The sequence below is a fragment of the Montipora capricornis genome, chromosome 11 (assembly GCF_036669925.1).
Source record: "Montipora capricornis isolate CH-2021 chromosome 11, ASM3666992v2, whole genome shotgun sequence".
NCBI lineage: Eukaryota > Metazoa > Cnidaria > Anthozoa > Scleractinia > Acroporidae > Montipora > Montipora capricornis.
In genome coordinates, this window is record NC_090893.1 from 12,924,076 (window position 1) to 12,946,575 (window position 22,500).

At 38.4% G+C, this 22,500-nt stretch overlaps 2 protein-coding genes across 6 annotated transcripts in view; one reads left to right on the forward strand and one right to left on the reverse strand.

The window, feature by feature from the left end:
* The window catches only part of LOC138023583 (EF-hand calcium-binding domain-containing protein 14-like), a 29,219-nt gene extending 24,727 nt beyond the window's left edge, over positions 1-4,492 (reverse strand). The window contains exon 1 of the mRNA XM_068870596.1: positions 3,989-4,492. Within this exon, the coding sequence (XP_068726697.1) occupies positions 3,989-4,140 (152 nt within the window). The 5' untranslated portion in view covers positions 4,141-4,492. The remainder of the gene's footprint in view (positions 1-3,988) is intronic.
* Positions 4,493-5,380: 888 nt separating this feature from the next.
* LOC138023582 (nuclear factor 1 B-type-like) overlaps positions 5,381-22,500 on the forward strand; it is a 31,987-nt gene continuing 14,867 nt past the window's right edge. The window contains exons 1-4 of one of the 5 annotated variants that reach the window (XM_068870595.1): positions 5,381-5,609; positions 7,276-7,395; positions 17,540-18,080; positions 18,384-18,443. In XM_068870595.1, coding sequence (XP_068726696.1) covers positions 17,654-18,080; positions 18,384-18,443 — 487 coding nt within the window. In that variant the 5' untranslated portion in view covers positions 5,381-5,609; positions 7,276-7,395; positions 17,540-17,653. Of the gene's footprint in view, positions 5,610-7,275; positions 7,396-17,289; positions 18,081-18,383; positions 18,444-22,500 lie in introns of those variants that run through there. The other 4 variants (XM_068870594.1, XM_068870592.1, XM_068870591.1 and 1 more) reach the window with 4 other exon arrangements.

The window sequence follows — 22,500 nt, forward strand, 5'->3', positions numbered from 1 at the left end:
CTGTTCCAGGCTTCCAGATAGTTGGGAACGCAAAAAAAACTATGTGCGAAAAACAAGCGGGGGCTTGGGTCTCAAACAGTTTTTTTCGCTTTCCCCACAATCTGGGAGGCTGGAACAGGCTTCCTTATTATAGGAAATTACCACTACATGAAATTAACATGAATTGTTAAAATTAGTGTGAATTTAAGTCGCCGCTAATTATCATTTTAAGCGTTATTTTATGCGACGTCAATAAAGTGCAGAGTTAATTTTAGCACTCTTAATTTCCATTATTTTAACCCTAATTTTAAAACCTTTCCAGACATTCATGTACCCTGGTCCAGAAGTTTTTCTTGAGCTTTGAGAGAGCCGCAAAGCGGCAAAGACGAGTTGCGAAGCGACCAGAGGAAAAAACCGCCGGTTACCTTGAACTTAAATCTCCCTTTCGTGAGACACCAGGTTCAAGATCTGACCCTCAGGCCCGGATTGGTTGATATTTTTACAAACACGCAAATCAATATGATTGATTTGTTTGATTGGTAAAACTGAGGCAACATATGATTGCTAAGTTGCCATTGGTCCCTTTTGTAATTATCAATTTGACTCGTTTGACAGCTGGTGTCAGCATGAAAGTGAGATTCAAGTCCAAGGTAACCAAAGGTTTTTCTGTTCTTGCCACCTCGTGGCTCTTTCACGGCACAAGGAAAACCTCACGGACCAGAGTAACATACATGACACCTACAAAACAATAAAAGAAGGTACCAACTTTCTTTCTTTCTGTTAACCTCTTCATGAATTAGAATTTTGAGGACTATTTTGTTCACTAGAGAGCTCAGTTTTGTTCAGTGATTTTTTTCTGCATCCAGTGTTGAATAAATTATTTTGTTCCAGTGGCCACCATCAACTATTTCTTACGTTGTTTGCATCAGCATTCGCTATTAAGCCAATGAAAATTCACAATCATTTGTTTTTGTTCGATATAAAGCCAATTAAATGTTTTGCACTCTTGTTAATGTTTACGTTTATTTTTCACGGTCATGTCAAAGTCGCTCTATTATTTGCACCGTAAGTCTACCACCTTTTCCTAAAGAAGGGTGGGTAGAGTTTGCTTCTCTTGATTCCACTCAATTTTTTTTCCTTTATCTCTTGTGGATGATTTTAGGTTGCAGTTAGACATCAGTCATGGGAAGGATTAAAACAGATCTCAAACACATTTACACCAGTCAAATCAAATTGTTAGGGGGACGGATCGGGAAAGTCCAAATGTAAGGCCATTTTGTGAGAACTTGCATAAAATTGCTTGAAGTTGAAAGTAAATTTCCATGGAACACAGAGATGTCCACTCCTGAAGATGTTCCCTCCTAGCAGAGATCTCTTTTCGTTTGCGTTTGCTTTGTTGATGAGTACGGGAAAAGAAACCTCTGCCATGGGTTGAAACTCACTTTGATCCAACTACCGTCCACAACCTTGGAGGGCACTCTTCAAAATCCATGCCCCTTGATACGTTTGCTGGTTGTGACTTAAACCCGCATTCCTTTACAGTATTTCCACTGTTGTTAGGTTGTTAAGTGAGCCCACACAACGGGAAGTATCACACGAGGGTTCAGTCCCTAAGTAACCACCACGCATACTCAACACAATGAGTTATGACCCCTGGCAGGGTCTATTTTCCCGTACTCCTCAGCCCAGCGAATGCAAAATAAAAGAGACCTCTGCTAGCAGGGAACTGGAGATCTAAAATCTGGTGATTTTTCTTTACATCAACTCTCCCTATAAATTACCCTCCCCCCTTCCCGAATTGAATAACCTCAGAACTTGACACCCCCTAAATTAACTCCCAAACCCACAACCCTCCCGATTCAACAAAAAATTTGATCAGGGTCCCCTCAGTATCAAATTGCTCTGCACACCTGCTAAGGCTAAGGCTAAAAGAGGTGTGAATTTTCATCTTTTGAACTGAAACATTAAATAACTGCCTGAATCCAAGGCGCTTGTAGCGACCTGCTCCTGTCTGACCTTGTAGCTCAGTCGGTAGAGCAGCGGTGATCTAATCTAAAGGTCATGCGTTCAATTCCCACCCTGGTGAGAGTTTTTCTCTGTCCTTGGGTGGGCCCATTTCCATTAGTAGGGCTGACGCTCACATGGTTGGCTGCTGGAAAAACCAAGACCGGACCGGACTGGACCGGACCGGACCGGACCGGACCGGATCAGTAACAAAATTCCCACCCAAAAGTAGACTCATGAAATCCCTGGGTCACCAGTTAAGGTTACTTCTGACCTTCGCGGATGTGCGTTAGTTTCAATAAAATCGTAACAAACTATACATCAGAAGAAAGCTCAGTAAATGTCGTTTACGATAAAAATACTGTTTAAGCGAGTTGTTCTTTTGGTAAGTTGATTGATGTCTTCTGAATAACACTGTGAAATCATTTTGCTCGTGCTGCAGCATCAGATACCCGATAAATTCAACAGAAGAACCCTCGACGGTTTCACATCTTACCGGCTCCTGACACTGAAAGGAAAACTTGGTTAAACTACATTTTTTATCGTAAACTACATTTATTAAGACTAAAAACAAAATAAGTATGCAAGGCTGGTAGTGCGGCTGCGAGGTTGTATATTTTGTTTGTTAGGATTTTTTTTAAACTAACGCGTGTACGAATTTGTTTCCCGAGGGACATCTGCGAAGGTCAGAAGTAACCTTAACCCTTTCACTCCCAAGAGTGCCACTTATAGATTTTACTCTGTCTAACGCCAGACGATTTTACTCGTCAATGGGGAACCCCACGGGGGTGAAAGGGTTAACTGGTGACCCAGAGATTTCATGTGTTTTGTCGATCCGATCCGGTCCGGTCTGATCCGGTCTGATCCAGTCTGATCCAGTCCAATCCAGCTTTTGCCAACAGCCCACAAGTCTGTTGAAATATAAGTGCTACACGGCCAACATTTACAAAAATGTAATGCTTCCTTGTTTCACAAATGGTTTTTAAGGCCTGAAAAGTTTTTGGGACTTTCAAGAACTGGACCCCTGGCCTCAGTTGTTTAAAGGTTTTTCTCTGGGTACTCCGGTTTTCTCCTCTTCTCAAAACCAACACTGCCAAAGTTCAATTAGATCTGGAATGCACAGACACATGTTGAACGAGCTCTTGGCGCTCTCAAGGTGTTCCATGGAAAAACAAAGATTTCCATTTCCATTTCCATTTTTTTCCAAGGGTGGATAGAGGCCTATCCACTGAATAAATCACTATCTACTGGATAAATCAATTGGTTTTGTTAGTGTTTATCTGCTGGATAGTGATTTATCCAGTGGATAGCATTATCCACCTTTTGAGGCCTGACATTTTTACCAGAATTGAAGGCAGGAAAAAGATTTATTCCATGAAAAAGTACAATACATTTAAGATTAAGAAGAGCTAGTCCAAGTTGCTGTTTTTTACATTAAAACTCCTTCTCTTTCCTTGGAAGTGCACGTTGAGAGAAAGAAGAGAGGCGACAAAAATGTCCCCACAAAATTATTTTAAGGCCCACCGATTGCTTGCAAGCTCTAAGTCTCTAAGTCTCAACTTTTACGTCCATCTCATGAATTGTAAACATGCATTCTCTGAGCTAATAATTTCCTCAATGCTCACATGTGAAAATGATCTAATCAAAAATTCAAGTCAACAAAATCGCATGCTATGCAAAGTGAAAAAAAAAGAAAACCGGATACCATCACTTACCATCAAATACATTTCGGCCGCAAGAATCGAAATGATAATAATTAACTATTTTACACTAGCACTAGCAGTTTTGTTTGCGTCTTTTTTTTTTATACTAAAACATCCCACTTTTAATCCTCTTTCTACAGAAAATGAAATCTACAAAAAACTCGACTGACAGCTAGTTCAACTACTTCTGTTTTACTAAAGAACGTTACAAATAAACGGTGTTCCATTTGACGTTCTTTCTATTTGAGACTGAATCACTTAAACTATCATAAACATAAAAAAACTATGATACTGTGCAATACCTTGATCTTGGGCGTCTGAGGCGAGTTGGTGGTAAATCGAGAGGGGGAACATTGTTGTCCGATTCACTGCTTCTGTTTCCTCGATCTTCATTTGAATTGTATGAAATCAACAACGATTCCTCTTTGCTGCGTTTTCCTTTCTTTGGATTCATGGTTGCGATGAGAATACTTGTCCTCTAATACAATAAGAACGAAAGACCTTGCTTTTCTGTTTTGAAAACCAGGCGAAGGAATCCTCTGTGCTCATTTGAAGAATGATTTAATTTGGCAATTTGACATCCGCTGAAATGGGAGAATCCTCGCGTAGGATTCAAGGTTTCCACTGAGCTTGCGTCGTTATGAAGCGGAGAAAAATAAGTCCTTTTAGGTTTGATCGGATGCTTCTTCACGTAGAAAACATTGTCTGTTTACAAATGCTTGAGAAGTCGCAGTTTGGATACTTCTTGTCATCTGCAAAAGAAGACAACAACAGACCTCTCTTCAGTGCCGCCGCGACGTTTTGCCACTAAGTGGGGTAAAGTGCGTATTACTTGTTCAAAGCGATCCCCAGGGACGGGAGACGGGACGGGGTGTCAAGGAGGGGTAAAATGCAGACTGAGGTTATTATTAACGGTCATTAACTATCATTGCAACTGTTGAAAAAGCCCAAACCCTTTAGAAATGCTAACAGTTAAGCCTAAATATTGCTTTAGGCCTAATTAGGCCTAAAGTTAGCATTTATAAGGGGTTTTAATTTGGGCTTTTTCAACAGTTACATTATAAAGTCTGCATTTTACCCCTGGTCTGCAGTCTGCATTTACACTGACCGGTTCACGGACGGAGAAACAAACGACTCTGACATGAAATTCTCGGACAAACTTTCATATACATAGAGTCATTTGATTTACAAATATAGGAAAGTACCAGCCCGTACAAAGTAAGTCTGAATATTGAGCCTTTCAATGATCGAGAAAAACATTGCGACGTTTTTCGTTAAGCATCCCTCAAATTATCGTGGCAAATTAATCAAGGAGTTTAAAAAATGTAAAGGTGATTTTAAAAACGGCGCAAATGGCAGCACGAATTAGTGGTATTTAATACATTCCCTTTTCGCTCTGGAGAACATCCAACATAAGCAAAGAGTCTAGTCTCAATGCGCGTCCCTTCACCATCGTACAGGAATTGAGGATATCTTAAAGTTTTTAGGCCTTTTTCCTTTTAATTTATTAGGCCACATTAGCCATCATATTTCTATTTATAAATATCGTGAAATATGGAGAGGATTTGCTGCTAAGTTTCAGAAAGGCGCGCAGTGCAGGTCTCTTTACCCCCAACCTACCCCAACTGGGGAAATTATTTGACTAGCACCTTTGTGTTTCTTGGCAGAGGGCCACAAGACTTGCAGGCGGTTGGAATGAAATTTTGATTTTCTTCCAAAAGGGCAAGGAATTTTGTTTGCAGAGGAACACGTAGCTTCTGCTCGACTAAAAAATACTAACTGTCATGAAATGTTCGCAAATACTGGCTCTCCCGAAGGAAAAACTACAACAGCTAAAAAAACACCTGAGATTTCAACATCTCGACGACAGGTCGAACGTTGCGGGTCATGCTCCAATCTTGACGAAGGGATTTGTAGGCAAAGGTAAGAGAAACTTGTTTATTATTTTACGTCTTTCTTGTTTCGCTATGCAAGAGCTGTTATTTCTCCTTTGGGTGATAGCTTTCGCACTGCTGACGACTCAAGTCGGAAAATTCGGAATCCTGTGTTCTATTATATTTTTGATTTATAGATTGAAATATATCAGCTTAAAGCGATACCGACAAGGGGCGCCTTTACTTAAATTTGGGAAAAAAACCCAGAATTATGTCGTCTCGTGAATCTATCATGACTCGTAAAATACAAGGTGTCAAGAAATTAGAGACTATATTTAATTCGTTGACGCAATCTTGAGACCAGATTCAAGTTCAATTGGCAATGTACATGTTATTTATCGTGATCATGCTTCCCAATTCACTTTTTATTGTTTCCAAAAATAAAATCTTAAGGAACTGAGACTCTTGTCAAGTGCTCGCTTCTTCAATTACGATACAATAAATGAAGGGAACGTCCTGCCAATGCCATTTTAGAAGCAACATATTTATATCTTAAATTATTTTTTGAACCAGTCAGTTTTTAGTTTGAGGTAAATGACACCTACTCTGGGAGGATAGTATTAGGTGGATAATGATTTTTTGTTAGAATTATTTGATAAATGTTGATGATGTCTGATAGATGCAAATGTAAGATGCATGAATATTGTGTGCAGTGCCACCATTGTAATCAGTTCAAACGTCTTTGAATTCTATAATTAAATTACTTTGGGAGTAGCCACCCATGTCCACATGGTGAGACCAATTACTGACGGGTCAGGGACAAATAAAAAAAAAATTGAAAATGGTTAACATGGCTAGTGTTATACGGGATGTTGCAGCTTTGATTTTATTGTATGTGAGTCTCTTTCTCAATGATCATTGCAAATGCAACAAGAACAAAAATGCTCCATTGTCTGTATCTACATGACGGCCACGCAGCCATCATGGTTTTTTGAAATCACTAAAAATCTGTCCATCTTGTAATTTCCTGAAAGTGAAAAAAACTGAGGAAGCCTCAAAAGGTTGAATTTGGTTCTCTAGCATCACTGATTATAACCACTGGACTAATGAAAAATGCTGACAATTGCACTTATTTTTTTACCCCATAACTGATAGTGGATAGCTAATCAAAAAAGGTACCATTTCTTAGAGCATTTTGAAATGAGTGCATAAACCTACAATAGGGGACAAAATTCATTGGGACAGGCAAAAACAGTACAAAAATATGTGTAAAACATTGTTTACATCATTTGAGCAAGAACCTGTGTGTTCACTGCCCCCTAAATTTCCCCCCTCTACAAGGTTGTTAAAAGCAAATGGTCATTACAGCAAGTTTGGGACCCACAGCGCAGAAACTTCAACATCCTTTTGGGGGAGGAGGGGGGAGTGACCAGATTAATCTGCATGCCATGAAATGTCCAAAGAATTCTAACCTCCATTGTACATACTGTTCACAAGCTTTATGAAAAAAAAAAAAAACCAGTCATTTCATGATATGAAGACATGAACACCGCATAAGTCATGCTCAAGTAAAATAATATCATGTGAAACCCGACCTGTCTAGTCTCAACAATAATATGCAAAGAATTTTCTTGGCAAGGAAAAGATACATCAAATGATGGACATTGGAAATATGCAAATATACCTTTCTTTAACTAAGTTTTTATTGCTCTTAGGCATACTTGGCTTGTGTGGATTAATACTGTAATGTCATTGTGATGAGCTTAAATTCCACCAAAGTCATAAAGAATTTTTTCAGGCTTCTTTGGTGAAAACGTGTATGTTTTCTTGAATTGGTAAGTGGAAGGATCATTGTAATCCACACTTGATATGCGTTTCAATACAATAATATTGACTTTTGGTTGTACATGTATCAAGCAAATCATTCTGTGACACAAGACACAATGTTCAACACTCTTAAGGCCCTGCACGTGACTCTTCAGTGTACTTTAGGTCAACAGTTTGGCTGTCTGCCTCGAAAGGTCATGATTAAATTTCTTCTATCCATTTCTTTGTATAACATAACAGTACACTTCTCTTTTTGTTCTTAAATGTGCACTTGGAAAGCACATATTATAAGCAGTTCCTAAATGAGTATTTTTTGTCAATTACCAAATTATCTATTTTTGTTGATTATTACTATTAAATGCTGTATTTCAACAATAAGCATCACTTATTCAGCCAATATAATAGTGTAGGGTTTTTGTCTCCTATCTAAACCTCAGATATACAGAAAGCTCTTTTTAAAAGTTTGCTTGACATTGAGGTATACAGTGGAATGTTATCTCTGTATCTCTAACTTGGTTGCAAAATGACTTGCACTTTTCCTAAGAGTGAGACTTAATAGATTTTTAATCTCTGTCTAATCTTGGTTTTCATGTGACGTCATTTTAGTTTTGTTAGTTATTAGAGCAGCTGAAGACTTATCTTTTCACAAATTTTTAGTTTGATAGGGTTTTTCATCTTGTGATAAAGCAAGTTTGAATTTCTAAGCTTGTGCATGACACGCTATTAAAATTGCCACCAAGAATTCTGTCACGTAGGTTAAAAAAGTGACTTATCTGCTGAAATTTTGCAATCTGAACAGTCCTTGTATGAGAATAAGAACTCAGAAGATGACTACTTAAAGTGTACCAGGTGCCTTTATGCAATGGTGGGAGTAAATAACACAGCCTGTGACTCTTATCATTTTAAAAGAATGTCAATGAAAAGGGCACTGCATAAGTTACAATGATGTTCTGCATTAAACGAGACTAAATCCAGGCGAGTAAGTGCTTCATTGTAGTTAAGACCGGGACACATAATTGCTAATGCCCTCTTCTGTATAAATTCCAGTTCATGCGTTTAATACTTTGGTAGCGAATAGCAGAACACAGGCAGAGCATAGTACACAGGGTGCCTTTGCTGAATCGCTCTAGAGATAGATGCAAAGTGACATTGGGTGAAAAGGCCTTTCAACGGGGAGCCCCTAAACTTTGCCATATTCATTCTTCCCAAAGATATTAGGAATGAACACTCTTTAAGTACGTTTAAGTCTGCTGTTAAAACTCATCTTTTAAAATGATTACTGTAATAATTAGGACATTTCATGATGTATCTTTTTGACAATATATTATTTCATTCAGTGTTGTACTTTATTTTAATGCTCAGCAACTTCCTATTGGTCTAATAGGATTCAAAGTTGTACTATGTGCAGTATAAATATTAAATTATGGGCAGTGTAAAACATCTGGATGCCAGATACCTGATTCACTAAGCTAAGAGTAAAGATGTGGCTAGCTCAGTGTCAGATCTATAGATAATGCTAAAATCTAGTGTTCATATTGAATAATACTGAAAATCTAATGTTCATAATAAAGACAATGTAACTATATAACTGCTAAAAGAGTCAGTGTTTTATAGATAATACTAAAATCTAGTGTTCATGCGAATAATACTAAAATCTAATGTTCATAATAAAAACTATAGAACTATATAACTGCTAAAAGAGTCAAACATGACCTTGAAAATCCTAACACATGATCTTAAATGTTCAGACTGTTGTTCAAGACTGAATGATCTTGACATAGCGGGCGATATGGAGAGTACTGGTAATAACTGACTTCTGCATCCTGCGAGCCACTTTACTACACTGTACTTGCCTCTCCCACAAGATCTTGAAGCACTTGACTCACGTCCCTTGAATACCCACCCAGGACGTCGATGACTATGTTGTATTGCTTGACACAATATCCCGGATAACGCATTTGTAGTTCTCACCGAAGGGGACCATACTTGCTTGTCTTTTCCACGCTCCTCTTCTGGCGATTTTCCACCCACGGGCATGTCATCTCGATCAGCAGCCTCCTTCTTCACCTTATCCACCACTGTGACGTCTATCATGTTTGCTGAAACAGTGGTCTGGTCAGCAAACAGGGGGACATCCCAGTATGCTACAGCCTGTTCATTCTCGTACACCGGCTTGGGCTTGATGGGTGAATACCACAGCGAGCTCTTCTCAGTAAGGTTTGGGGATCTTAGTACTTCGAAGAAGAGAGTGTTGAGGGCATGGTTGTGTCGTTCTAGATACTTTGTCTGGGCCAATGCGCTGCACCCTGCCAAGATGTGTGAGACACTTTCCGGTTCATTTCCGCACTAGAACTAGTCTCCACTAGAACTTGTGCCTGTCTTCCTGTTGTTATATACCTCAGTCGGGAGGAGCTATTGGTAAAGCTCCTCAATTCCAGCAACTGTGTGTGACGGTGCTGTCTTTCACCGAGAAATCCACGCAAAGCAGTCCCGGTCTAATTTTTCATCTAGCCATCGACATACTGTCTGTTTCCCTTGCCATTTCTGTTCTTCTGTTCTCTCTTGGTGCTCTTTCACCAGCGCCTTCTTTGTCGACACTCCAATCTTCTTCTTTTCTATCTCTTCGCCTTCTTTTGTTCTGCGTACTGGGTTAGGGTGCCTCAGTACCAGCTCCAAGTCAAGCTTGGAAGCATAGTTCTGCGCATCCTTTATCAACGATCGCCTCCCAGTTCGGACCGCTTTCTCCTCAAACTGCCATCCCAGTTCTACGGTCGAGTCCCTATTAGCATACAGGTTTATCGCTGCCTTAGCCTTAGTTGCTTTATATTCCGCTTCCACCGACTTAAGACCTCTTCCTCCCAATCTCCTAGGCAGGTACAACAGCTCTGTCGACCCAAGCGGGTGTTTCGCTCCTACACTTTCTACTCTCTCGGTCAAGTAATAATAGTAATAATAATAATAATAATAATAATAATAATAATAATTATTATTATTATTATTATTATTATTATTATTAAGGTCAGATGACTTTACTTATCAATGGGGGGCCATTTAGGAATTTTATTTGTTTTATTATTACTTTTGGATACACAGGTTCACCAGATTATTAACCCATTGACTCCCAGGGGTTTCCCATGAGTAAAATACTCTGGCGTTAGACAGAGTAAAATACTAAGTCTGCCTGGTTTGGGCCGGTTTGAACGCCAATGGGTTAGATGTTATTACTATTATTATTACATGTATGCAAAATCATTTGCCTCAATGCATGGAATTAAAGAGAACACAATAGTTTGACTGCCTAGGGGGCAGAAAGGGTTTTCAGTCCCTGCCAGGCCTATTTGTGTATCTAGCAAACACTTGAGCATCATCCTTTAATTTATTAGAATTGTTCATAAATTTGATCCCATTTTTAAAGCAAAAGCAATGTATTTTTTTGTTATTAACTAGTCTTTTGACTGTTGTTCCTTTCTGTAGTTTCTCCATGCCTCACAGAGCTCTGCAAATTGCACCAAATGCTAGACATTCATGCATTTACCATTAATTTAATTAAGCATAAGTTTAATTAATTGATTAAATTATGCATTAATTTATTAAAAATTATGCTTTATTACTTAAAAAATTAATTTATAACAAACTGAGGTGCTGAGGTGTTGGTGGTGGGTGTTCATGAGAATTGACCACTGTACATATATTTTTTTGAAAATTTAAATGGACACAACTGACATCATGATGAATACTATTAATATCATCTCAAGAAACCAGGGGAGTCATTAGGGGCCGTAACCTGTAACACCTGTTATGGCTGAGCACAGGCAATGTTACGAGTGATGGTTGCCGCAGAATAAATAGTCATGGAGCCGAAACAAATTGTAACTTACCGATATTTATAAACATTTACCTTCTGAAGAAAATATAATTGCTGCCTTGTGTTGTCTGTGTTCTAGATTCTAAGACATGTTTTTGGTAAAAATTCAAAGATTTTTCGTAAAAAAACCTTTGGAGAACATCCCGAATCGATAGTTGTTGGATTCCGACGCCATTTTCAGCTACAAAATCATTATATCAATACTTGATATAAATGCGATTTCGCTGACCATTTTTCTCGGTTCTGTGAGGCATAACCATTTCCTTGTGGTTACTTTATCTTTATTCATTGAGAAGTTTATCTTTTTGCCCTGTTTTATCACTTTTTGATTGAGAAAATATAAAATTTGCACCCCAGAGTGCAGGAAAATAATTTTCTGGACGAGCATGCCCCCAGACCCCCCTTGGGGCTCAGGCCCTACTGGCCTTCCTTTACATGGCCTAAGTCCTTCATGAGTGTTAATGATTTCACCCGTTTAACTTAATGACAGCCCTGGAAACTATTATAACATGAAGAGGGCAGAGGAACCATCTTAAAAAAGCTGATACTTCAAGTGTTAGCACTGCCAAAACTACTGATCAACAGAGGGCCTTGAAATGTGCACACCTTCAGTTTCAGAATCAAAATGAATCAAGTTAACAGTACATTCCACATGCATCACTACTGATATCATTTATTATACCCTACATGTATACCCTGCACTCTCTGCAACAAAATCTATGTAGCCGAAACAGCGATTTTTTTTTCATTTCTTTTGTCAACACTGTTTCGAGCAGAAACGGGGCACACACAAATACAGTCAGTAGGTACATCTGAGAAGTGAATTCTGAAATGTATGCAGCAGAAATGTTAGTAGCATGCCATTTCAACCTACAGAGCCACTCTAGCCAAAATATGCACACGCAACACAACCAAGGCAACACACAGAGAGAAAAAATCCTTGAAAAAAAAAAAAAAATTATTTCTGCATTGGCACACTTTATCTCCACAGAATGAATGAATGCCTCTTGTAATGTTCCTCCTTATGTTATTAATTAATGTAATTGTGTTGCTCCACCTGGTGATATAAAAATCTAACACAATGCATTTAACATGAAGCAAAATAAAACTTTAAACTTTTCAAACATAATTTACAGGGATGGCAGAACTTAAAGCGTAGGTGCGTGCCGTTCAGTTTCTTCATGTGGTCTCACAACCACATTTTGGCACATAAGTTAATATTTCTGACAGCACAACAGAAGAACAGGTGAACTACATTCATTACACAATGAAACCTTGTCAGCCATTGCACGGAATTTATTTTTATTGTACAATTAAAAATTCATATTTTAAACAGTGGCATCTGAAAGACAAACTAGAAATTCACTTTTTTTTTCATAACATTGAATTAAGACTTATGCTCTCATCTGAAGATATTCATAGGAACCTATATTCGTACCAACCTAAAATCTCCTTACGCTTTCTTTGCCTTTGTATGGTATTTCTTTCCAGCCAGTAAAAGTTGTCTCCATAAAATCGCTATTTTTTGCTGGTAAAAAAAGTGTATCTAAAAATTCCTTTAGGCAAGGAATTTTTTTGGGTCTACTTTCATAAACATGTTTTCTTGGCATCTGCTTACAATTATTTCAAATTGCAACATGGCCAAAGCTGGTCTAGTCTAGGCTACTGTGACACATTCATTGATTTGAGGTAATGGTTCCAAATAAAAGAGAAGCGAACGCCAATTTTTTTTTACAAAGGTTGAGGGGACGATAAAAAAAAAGAGAATTTTTGTTCAAAACAGCAGAAAACTAGAATTCACTACTTGCACAAATCCCATGATATACCTCTTTTACCCCAAGAAATTTGCATGGGCCTTGTGGTTTGATTTCTCTAAATTGCAAACAATGATTATGTAAAAGAGGTGTATATGGAATTGTGCGAGTAGTGAATATGGAAATGGGTTTATCAACTGAGTTGATATCATGGTAAAATGAGCACCATAGAGAAATTTGAAAGCTGATGTTTCAAGCGTTAGCCCTTCATTTTGAGTGTAATTAAGCCCCCCACTGAAGGGCTAATGCTTGAAATGTGTATCAACTCAGTTGATCAGAAACCCATTTGAGTGTTTTCCTTACCCACCGATGCAGCACCACAGTTTCTTTTAAAACTAAACAATTAAAAAGCATTAATAATTCATGAACTTAACAGCCTATCAAAACATTGAACGTCATGGATGTGAACCTTTATACCTGGTAACCTGTGATCATTCTGAAAAGCCTGGTGGCGGTTTTAATTTCAGTCTCAGGGGAGTGCAGGGCTGAATGCGTGTAAACAATGCAATTGACACTTATTCTCAAATGAAACAATCTTTATATAAGGTCACTAGTGATCTTTACATAAGGGTCACTAGTGAGCTTTATGAAATAGTCCTAATCATTTTCACAAAGTTTTAGGAGGGAAGGAAGGTCTGTCAACCATGATGTAATATGGTAAACTAAATTATGACCCTTAGGAATACTAACTGTTTAAAGGCCCTATGTTGTAGGTTTTTCAATCTTGCATTACACAGCTGCAAGCATTAGTCATTTAACCTACAATACCAGACACATCAGTTGGAACACTAAACGAATGGTCTAGAATCACTGTGTTAAAAGGTCGCAGCTTATCCCATCTCCCCCTCCCCCCCCCCCCCTCCCCCAATTCAATGTTCTGGGAGAATTTTCGAGCAACTTCTAGAAGTTGTGAGTTGTGAAAATCAACATTTGCAAATGGTTATACCTCAACGTCTTCGTGGATAAGCTGTAAAGAGTGTACAACCTGGACACTGTCTTGCACAACCCTTGTCCATATAATTCTGTAGGACATTAAGAAACCCACACTATATTTTAAGAGCATTAATTACAGCATGGAGTTCCTGGTATTGTGGTCTGTCCTCTTCTCTGTGTTTTAGATTGATACCTCAAGAAGCAAAAAAAAAAAACAAACAAAAAAACAAAACAAAACAAGTCAAAGAGGACTTTGATGAATGAGATAGAAAGTTGATGGAAGTATGATATCTTTTACTTATGTCACTCGAAAAAGTTATTGTTTTTATGTCAGGGAACTGAAAAATCCCTCAGTTGCAACACTTTATGTCTTGTGTCAATGGAGTTCATGAATTGTGCAGCTAAGCACGAAATGCACGAACATACTGACAGAGGATTTAAGTGATATTGCTTTGGGTATTGTTTAAGAACACTAAATTTGAATACCTCTTAAGCTGGGCGTGAACGGCAAGTGCTAAAAAGGGATACCAAACGAATCTATTTCCATTGTAGTAATTACAAAACTGCATTTTAAGAGGATCATTTGTTAAGAACCTTGACCTCATGTCATAATATAGCACTTGCTCCAACTTAAAAAGCTTCTTCCTATTTCTTTATGCATCATCTGAAACACCTCATACTTTTTTTTTTTGTTAAATCAAATTTGAACTTCTCAATGAAATCCACCTGATGTCCACGAATAGCATACTTTTCTCATTGTTGCAATGTGAAGATTAACAACGGATTATTTATTTTAAAAAAGGAGTAGGTTAGAGGTTAGTCTCAGTAAGTTCTTAAGATGCTAATTTACTTGACAACCAGTGGTAAACAAAGCACAGAGAAGGCCGTTTGGGCTTGGGATTCAGTCTATAGTGGAAATACGAATGTGGCAACTGAAAACAAATGGCAAGAGGCCGTTCTTCTTACCCTCCAGATATCAACAGTTAACTTATCTTTGAAATGAAAAGTTAATTTGTTTGAAAAGTGTTTCTTACCATTTTTTTACACAGAATTTTTTTCTCAAACTTAATAAGAAATATAAAAGTCTCTTTCAGAGGATTTTTTTTTCTGTGTAACTATTTTCATTGCTTTCTCAATCACTTTGTTGTAAGCCTCGGAAGTGTCCATCTTTTGCACACAACGGAAATTACAACAATAATGGTTTCTCTTTTGTTTTTGTTGTTTTTGTTTTTTTTACATCTATTTCTATCAGCACACACCCACATCCTGCTGAGATAAGGTATTGTTTTGTGGTCATCTTCAAAAGTGGGCTCTTTTTGGAGGAAACGTTTGTAGTAACAGGAACTAATACCAGATCATTCATGATGGACAATAAAGTTCGCATATTAAGAATCAGTTAGGCTGAACACGCATTGGACGAGCGCATCATTTTGGGAGGTTTACGGTAACCGCTCTCCAAGAAGGGACTCAAGATTTGTGGTCAGCGTTAGGGAAAAAAAAACTGAGATAGTTCTTTGCTCTTACGTCTTTCACGGCTGAGTTGCTCCTTATTTGGTCAAGTCTGAGATTGATCGTGGTCTTTAAAAATCATGTCATCATTCGCTAAAATACCACTTCCTGTTGTTCAAACTCACACCTCTCAGCACTTATGTAATTCACCTTATTAAGCACATGTTTACTTCGCCTTATAAGGGCTATACGCTTGACTGTGCACTAAATGATAGTAATTATCGGTGGTATAAGCTATGGAGCTCATTTAAGAATGGGTTGAAAAATCTCAAAGTTTAACCTACAAATGAATCTTATTTTTTTCGCTTTTCGCGAAGACGGAAATACGAGATTTTGTTGTTCATTTTGGGTTGTTTGAGGAGTGTAAGGGTCATGCATGTCCCCACCCACAACATCAAGAGATTTTTAAGCTAGTAACTTCCCGTGCTTAAATCTAGATACCACGGTACGTGACAAGTGATTCAAGCGAGGCAGCACAAGGTTCTTAAAGCAATTATCGCTAAGCCGCGTTCATTTCAAAGGTTATTTATTGTTTTGCGGGTCGGAATTGAACAAATATGGGAGTACAAATCGATTGCCGATGAAGTGGACTAGATTTTGCGGGATCGGGAGAATTAAGATCGTCATCCCTTTGTTTTTTCTGGTGGCCAAACAATAAGACGTCATGCGTTCGATTCCCCTTTGAGGAGCTACTGAAATTCAGAAAGTTAATTACGTTAACTAAATATTGATTGATATGAGTTATGCCCACCAAAAAATCAGTGTTAATGTCGTTAAAGAAACTGCAGTAGGATGAAAGGATTCGAATCTCATTGCGATTAATTGCCAAAGACTGTGATTCTTGACAAGCAGGTTGATTCCTATTGACTTCTTAAAATTAGAATTATGTTTATGTAAGTGTTTACAAAACGCGGCTGGGTGAAAAAAAGTGTCCTCCAGAACGATCCTACCACTTGTAAACGAAAGCTATTGTTGCGTCATTTCCTATTTATCCCAAAACAGTTTTTCTTTTAGGAAATAGTTATTATTTGTAACTTTCTCGATGCTTGTTAAAGCGAGTTTTTGTTTTAATTGTGTGTGGCAACAACGGACATATCGCTCGGGGTTTCTATCGGCCCACTGATTAAAGGCGGTCGTGACGAACGACACTTGGACGCAAAGGGAAGCTGTAGAGATATTAAAGTTTTAACCCAGGGATCACTCTGATAAGTGAAGCGGAATTTATACGTTCAAAATGTAACCGCAATACGTCTTCCAACGACCGCACGGCGCCTTATACGCACAACTGTCCATCAAACGCCGTGCAGAACGTATGAACCACTTCTGGTTTGCAAAACTGTGGCCGGAAAAATTCCACACGGTTTTTGCGTGAAATTGTTTAACAACGCAACTTCGATCCCTATCTTGCTTTGTGTTTCACAGAAATCTCCTCACGTTCAAGATAATCTTGTGCCTCATGTTAACAAAGCTGATTCACTGACAGGATGCTTAATTAATCGGCTGAAGCATCACAACACGGAGCATGTTTTCAGTTTCGAGCAGTAAAGCTCAAAACAAGTTTCGATCAATCCTAATTACATCGTAATTAAGTGTGTTGTGCTATCGTAATACTGTGCGGAAGTTGACATTAGAATGCTACGACCTTCGGGAAAAGCTTTGCTCAGTTTGACATTTGGGTTTTACTTACAAATCCTTTACCTTTACAGTTAAACCGATTGATGTATGAATTCTCCGCAAAACAGCCCGTTAAACCTCAGTTCTTCAATGGTCAACACTTGACAGCTTTCGTTGTCTTTTGTCATTGTTCTGTTCGCTGATTGGCTAAGCGCTTTGTGATAGACAAAGGGTTTGTGTTTTTGACACGCATGACACGAAGTAAACAGTGTGCGTAGATTGGAGAAAAAAACTCTATCATGTCTTCAGATGGGGTTCAGTGAGCGGGGGAAATCAGTGGGCACAATGGTTAGCGGCGAGACTACATCTCTTGTGGACTTCGTAAAAATGACTAACCCCGGATTGTTTGATTTCCAGGACGAAATACACTCGTTTATCGAAGCTTTGCTACCTCACGTAAAGGCCTTTGCTTATACGTGGTTTAATTTGCAAGCCCGAAAGCGAAAGCATTACAAGAAGCATGAAGTGCGAATGACTCCAGATGAAGAGCGAAGATGCAAAGAAGAACTTGATGCTGAAGCTCCTGAGGTGAAGCAGAAGTGGGCATCACGGCTGCTAGCCAAGCTGCGAAAGGACATTCGCCAAGAATGCAGGGAGGACTTCGTCATGTCGGTCGTTGGAAACAAACTCGGGTCGTCTTGCCGTTGCGTCATTTCCAACCCCGATCAGAAGGGGAAAATGAGGCGCATAGACTGTCTGCGACAAGCAGATAAAGTATGGAGATTAGACTTGGTGATGGTGATTCTATTCAGAGGTATTCCTCTGGAAAGCACGGATGGTGAACGTTTGGGCAAGTCTCCTCACTGCCAGAGTCAGTCTCTTTGCGTTCTGCCCAACCATATCACGGTGACAGTAAGGGAGCTGGATCTATTCCTAGCCAACTTCATGTGTAACAGGGGTACGTATATAACAGCTAAGATTTAGTACTTAAACGTGCAGAGTACCTTAGACCAGGAGCTCAGATTCCAACACACACGAACAACGGAGCTCAATTTCGTTCAGAATACCCGGCAACAATTTACTATCAACAAGTTGGAGGTGCTATGTCTCTCTTTAATAATTAAAACAACAAAGTGTTTAAGTTCCCTGGGTGTGTAATTTAATCATTTTATTGCTCAACTGAAATCAACTTTGCAAAGTAGCTGCCGATTTTCTTGTAATTGAGCGTAAAAGGAAGACATTTTTTTGCCATTTTATTCAGAGCACAAGCAGGATTCCAGCAGTCCGGTGAGAAGTACAAACGATCCAGATTCTCATCCAAGTGAGCATAAATTTTTAATATCTTCTTTGTGGAACCTGTTCGTAAATGTATTCACGACCTAAAATACAGATATTGCATGTACGATGTTAGTTTACGTCGATTAGTGCGAGCAAGCGAACTATTTTGAAGCGCAAATGTTGTTGTTTTGTTATGACACGTGCGCGCATTTTAACCATCCAAATTAATTCGTTCATAAGGCTTTTGTTTTCAATCTCATTGCACTCTCCGCTAGTATAACCACGTTTCATTGTTTTTGAAATGAAAGCTGAGGACCGTATTTGCGTTTGCTCAGTTAATCGTAGAATAAAATTAGCCCCTGCGGGCGCCACGTGCAAACTTGTGAAGTCGATGCTACATTGCACGCACTATCTTTAAAGCTTTGTTAACTCGAAAAAGACTTCCTTTCTGCAAAGGGATTTACCCCAGTGGGTATTTTGAAAAAGTATTGGCATGTTACCTTGAGCAATTTTGCCGTTTTGTACAACTTTAGACTTTGTTCTTTGGTTAACAGCGAACGTGTGTATCTTAGAAAACAGATCAGTTTCATATTTCCCCTTGAGTTTTTCGCGGGACGATACAGTTCATCTGGAACTCGAGTTGCAGTGCGTGCCATGTCATTTGTGTATTACACGGTTTGTTTGTGCAGTAACGTGGTCCGCAGACAATTGCCTTTCGTGCGCTTACTGTTGTTTCCCGGCTGGAATCTTTGCAAGTCACCCCTTTTGTGTATTGTCATGACGAATAAAACTGCGGGAGCTGCGTCTTTTGGGTATTTGGGACGGTCCACTTGACAGCTCTAACCTGTTTATACATATTAATGTTACTTCCCTTTAGGTCGAATAACTACATGCAGTTACCATTTCAAGCGGCTAATGTCATTTGAAGTCGTTGTTAGTATTCCGTATTTCACTGAAAACCCTAATTCTTTAATATTTATAATTTTGTCTTGGAAAAACTCTGGTACATAACTTTAATAGCTAATCGATTTTTTTTGGTCCTTGAGAAGGTAAAATCTACATCATTCGTTAGCATTGTTTTTGCTAATTGAAATGGTGCACTAAGCTTACGCGGTATATCAGCTGGTGTTAATCGGTCCATCGAGAAGTGAAATCACGTTATGTTTTTCGCTTTCAAGGGTTCATGACATTGGCTGTTCTAATATGGGTGTAAAAGGAAATGAGGTCCTTCATTGTTGCGCGTACCGATAATTACGTAAAAACACACAAATGAACAATATACAAAGTTGTGTACAATCATCAGACTTTTGAAATTAGTAACGCTAAACGTTTGGTAATCTATTTATGGGCGTGTGACATAAGGGTATTTTCTTCTTAGAATCCACACATGTATATGGATATGAAATTGCTCCAATGTCGGATTTCATTTAACGTGACCGAGCTACCTGATCCATCCCAGTGTAAGCTCATTTTAATGAAATTCAACTCGTTAGGTCGTGACATTTCTTAACGTGGGAGTGCAGCACCTTTCTGTATGGTTCTGGATGTTTTTTAGTTTTTTTTCAAAAAGCCATTTTTACATTGTTGCAAAATTTAAGAGATTAGACCAGGCATAACATTTGCTCTAAAATCAGGTATGATTGATGGAAGACGCAATAATCATGCATGTAATTGTTGACAACTATTGTTCTGTGGACCAGTTGACAAGTTATTGTCTTGTAAAATGTCATCAGTTTGCGGCTTACAATGGAGGACTCTGTGAAACAATAGATGACACCGCCAAGGTCATGCTGCTCAAGTTATGGACATTTTTTTTTTAAACTTTGAGATAACGTTGGGTCATCGAATGCAAGTTCAACCTACCCTTATCACCATTTTGAGATAGTTTGTATTTTCAACTAAACACAAGCCTGACTGATCCCCTAGTTTCGCTCCAAACAAGGCAGAAAATAAGTAACGCTTTAGGAGGTTTTAAAAGATTAAAGAGTTAATCTGACCCCTCCAAGTATGTTGATGCAAGGATGGCGACACTTAGCTTGGCGTTGCCTTAGTGCTTGAGCACGTTGAGGCCAAAACAGTCCTGATAACTAAAAAATGTCCCCTTCCACAAGTTTGATCAGATTCTATTGTTATCTCTTCTGCAGTGTTTATATAAACTACTCATTGAGGCTTACTTATCTCAGAGAACAAAGCGGGTCCACATCTATTAAATGCAAAATCACATTGAAATGTTTTCTTAAGAAATTATGGGCCCATGTAACTACTTTAGGCGAAGACGCTATGTACTTGTCTCTATTTGGAAATCGTGCAAAAGAGTTTGCTTCTTTCTAAGATGATCAATAACATTGACAAAAACAATGTGTAACGTCCACACAACAAGAGAATTTTTCATCCACACAGGACAATAGATGGCAAATAACTTTAACTCTTTCTGTGGTTGTGAAAGAGGTGTTTACAGCTTGGTATTGTACACCTATACTTTTTCAAAACCTATGTATACAGAAAAATTTGTACTTCTCGGCGCTTTTTTCTTCCATAGTAAAGGTCAAAGTAACGAGTTTCAGACTGATCCCAAATTCAAGCGTACAGACATTTAAACTTGCAGAAGAATATTGAATGACACAGGCAAAGTGACCTACTTACTGTCTCTTCACTTTTAGTCTTGTTGAAAGTAAAAACAGCACAAAAGGGAATTAAGTACTCTGAGTTCTTCATTTGAATAGTCATGCATCAAAATCTTACGTTATTTAGGTTTAAAAGTTTGAACAAACTGGAATAGTAAATTAAACAGCACCACAGGAAACTACAAAAGTAGCAATGTTATTGGTGTTATTGTCACTTTTATTGCCAACGAGCAAGCCGAGCGAAGACGCGAGGCTTGCGAGGCAGCCAGCTTAATGCCGCACGAAGTATTGCAGCAGGCAGAGAAATTCTCGATCGTGCTGTGAAAAGTGTAATGTAAGGCTACGTCGTGTAATGACGCGCGCTACTATTGATGATCTTGTGTTCGGAGGTGAGTGAAAACATTTTCCATTTCCCTTACCATTGTGTTGTGTACACTTGCTTTGAGTGTTCTTCATTATTTATTTTCGAACCGTCGTGTTCTATATTGAGTGAACGAGTTGAAAACCCAACGTCAATTTTCGGAAAATATCTGTTCGGAAGACGATTTGAGATCTAGAATTTTTGGAACATCAGAAAATGATATAATTGCCATTTTTAACAGATTTTTACCCTAAAAAGGTCACCTAGAATTTTTGGGAGCCTTTTTCTTGGCTGAAATTTTCGAAAAGGTAAGTTTTGATTTCTATAATTTTCGGATCTCTAGACTTTCAGCTAGGAAATACGAACAGATGAAAAATTTCTAGGTGATAAAATATGCCTATATCTACCGTTTAAATGCTAAAATACGTTTAACCGGTGTACGACTGTTCTTATCGGCCGATGTTGTCAATTTCGGATTTCCGCCCGCGAGTAGAGCAGTTTGTTTTTCGTTTTGGAACCATTGAGTCGTGAACAATTTAATTTAATTTTCAAAGAAAATATGTTGTCTGCAAAGTACACAATTAAACGATCAATTTGACTGGGGTATCATGGCTGTATCTTAATTATTGTATATTCCTGTTAAAATTACGACCGTTCCAAAGTTACAGCAGTACTTTCTGTTTTTGGCAAAACACGTTGACATCTACATTGTTGTTGGAGATACAAAGTGTGCAATTTCTATTATTGTATCATTGTTAACTAGATAAGTTGAGTTTCAGTACTTTCGAATAGTATGTTGACTGTTTCGTTGGCACGTGGCGATAGCTATTACTAGTATTAAGACTAATTATTCTGTCTGAACAACCTGGGATAGTAAAATAACCTGTACCACTAAAAAGTGTCTTAACAGCTCTTCCTCAGACTCATTCACAACAAAACAGTTCAAGCGACAAAAGTAATAAAAAGGGTGACAGAGTTTGGTTTTTGCTCAACCTCAGCAAATTCTTTCAAAGAATAATGGCTTAAAACATTAAGTTTTTTAGAGTAATTTATTGCCTTAAACATGACTAGCTGTTAAAGGAATACCATATTTATCACATTGTCTCTATTGTTTG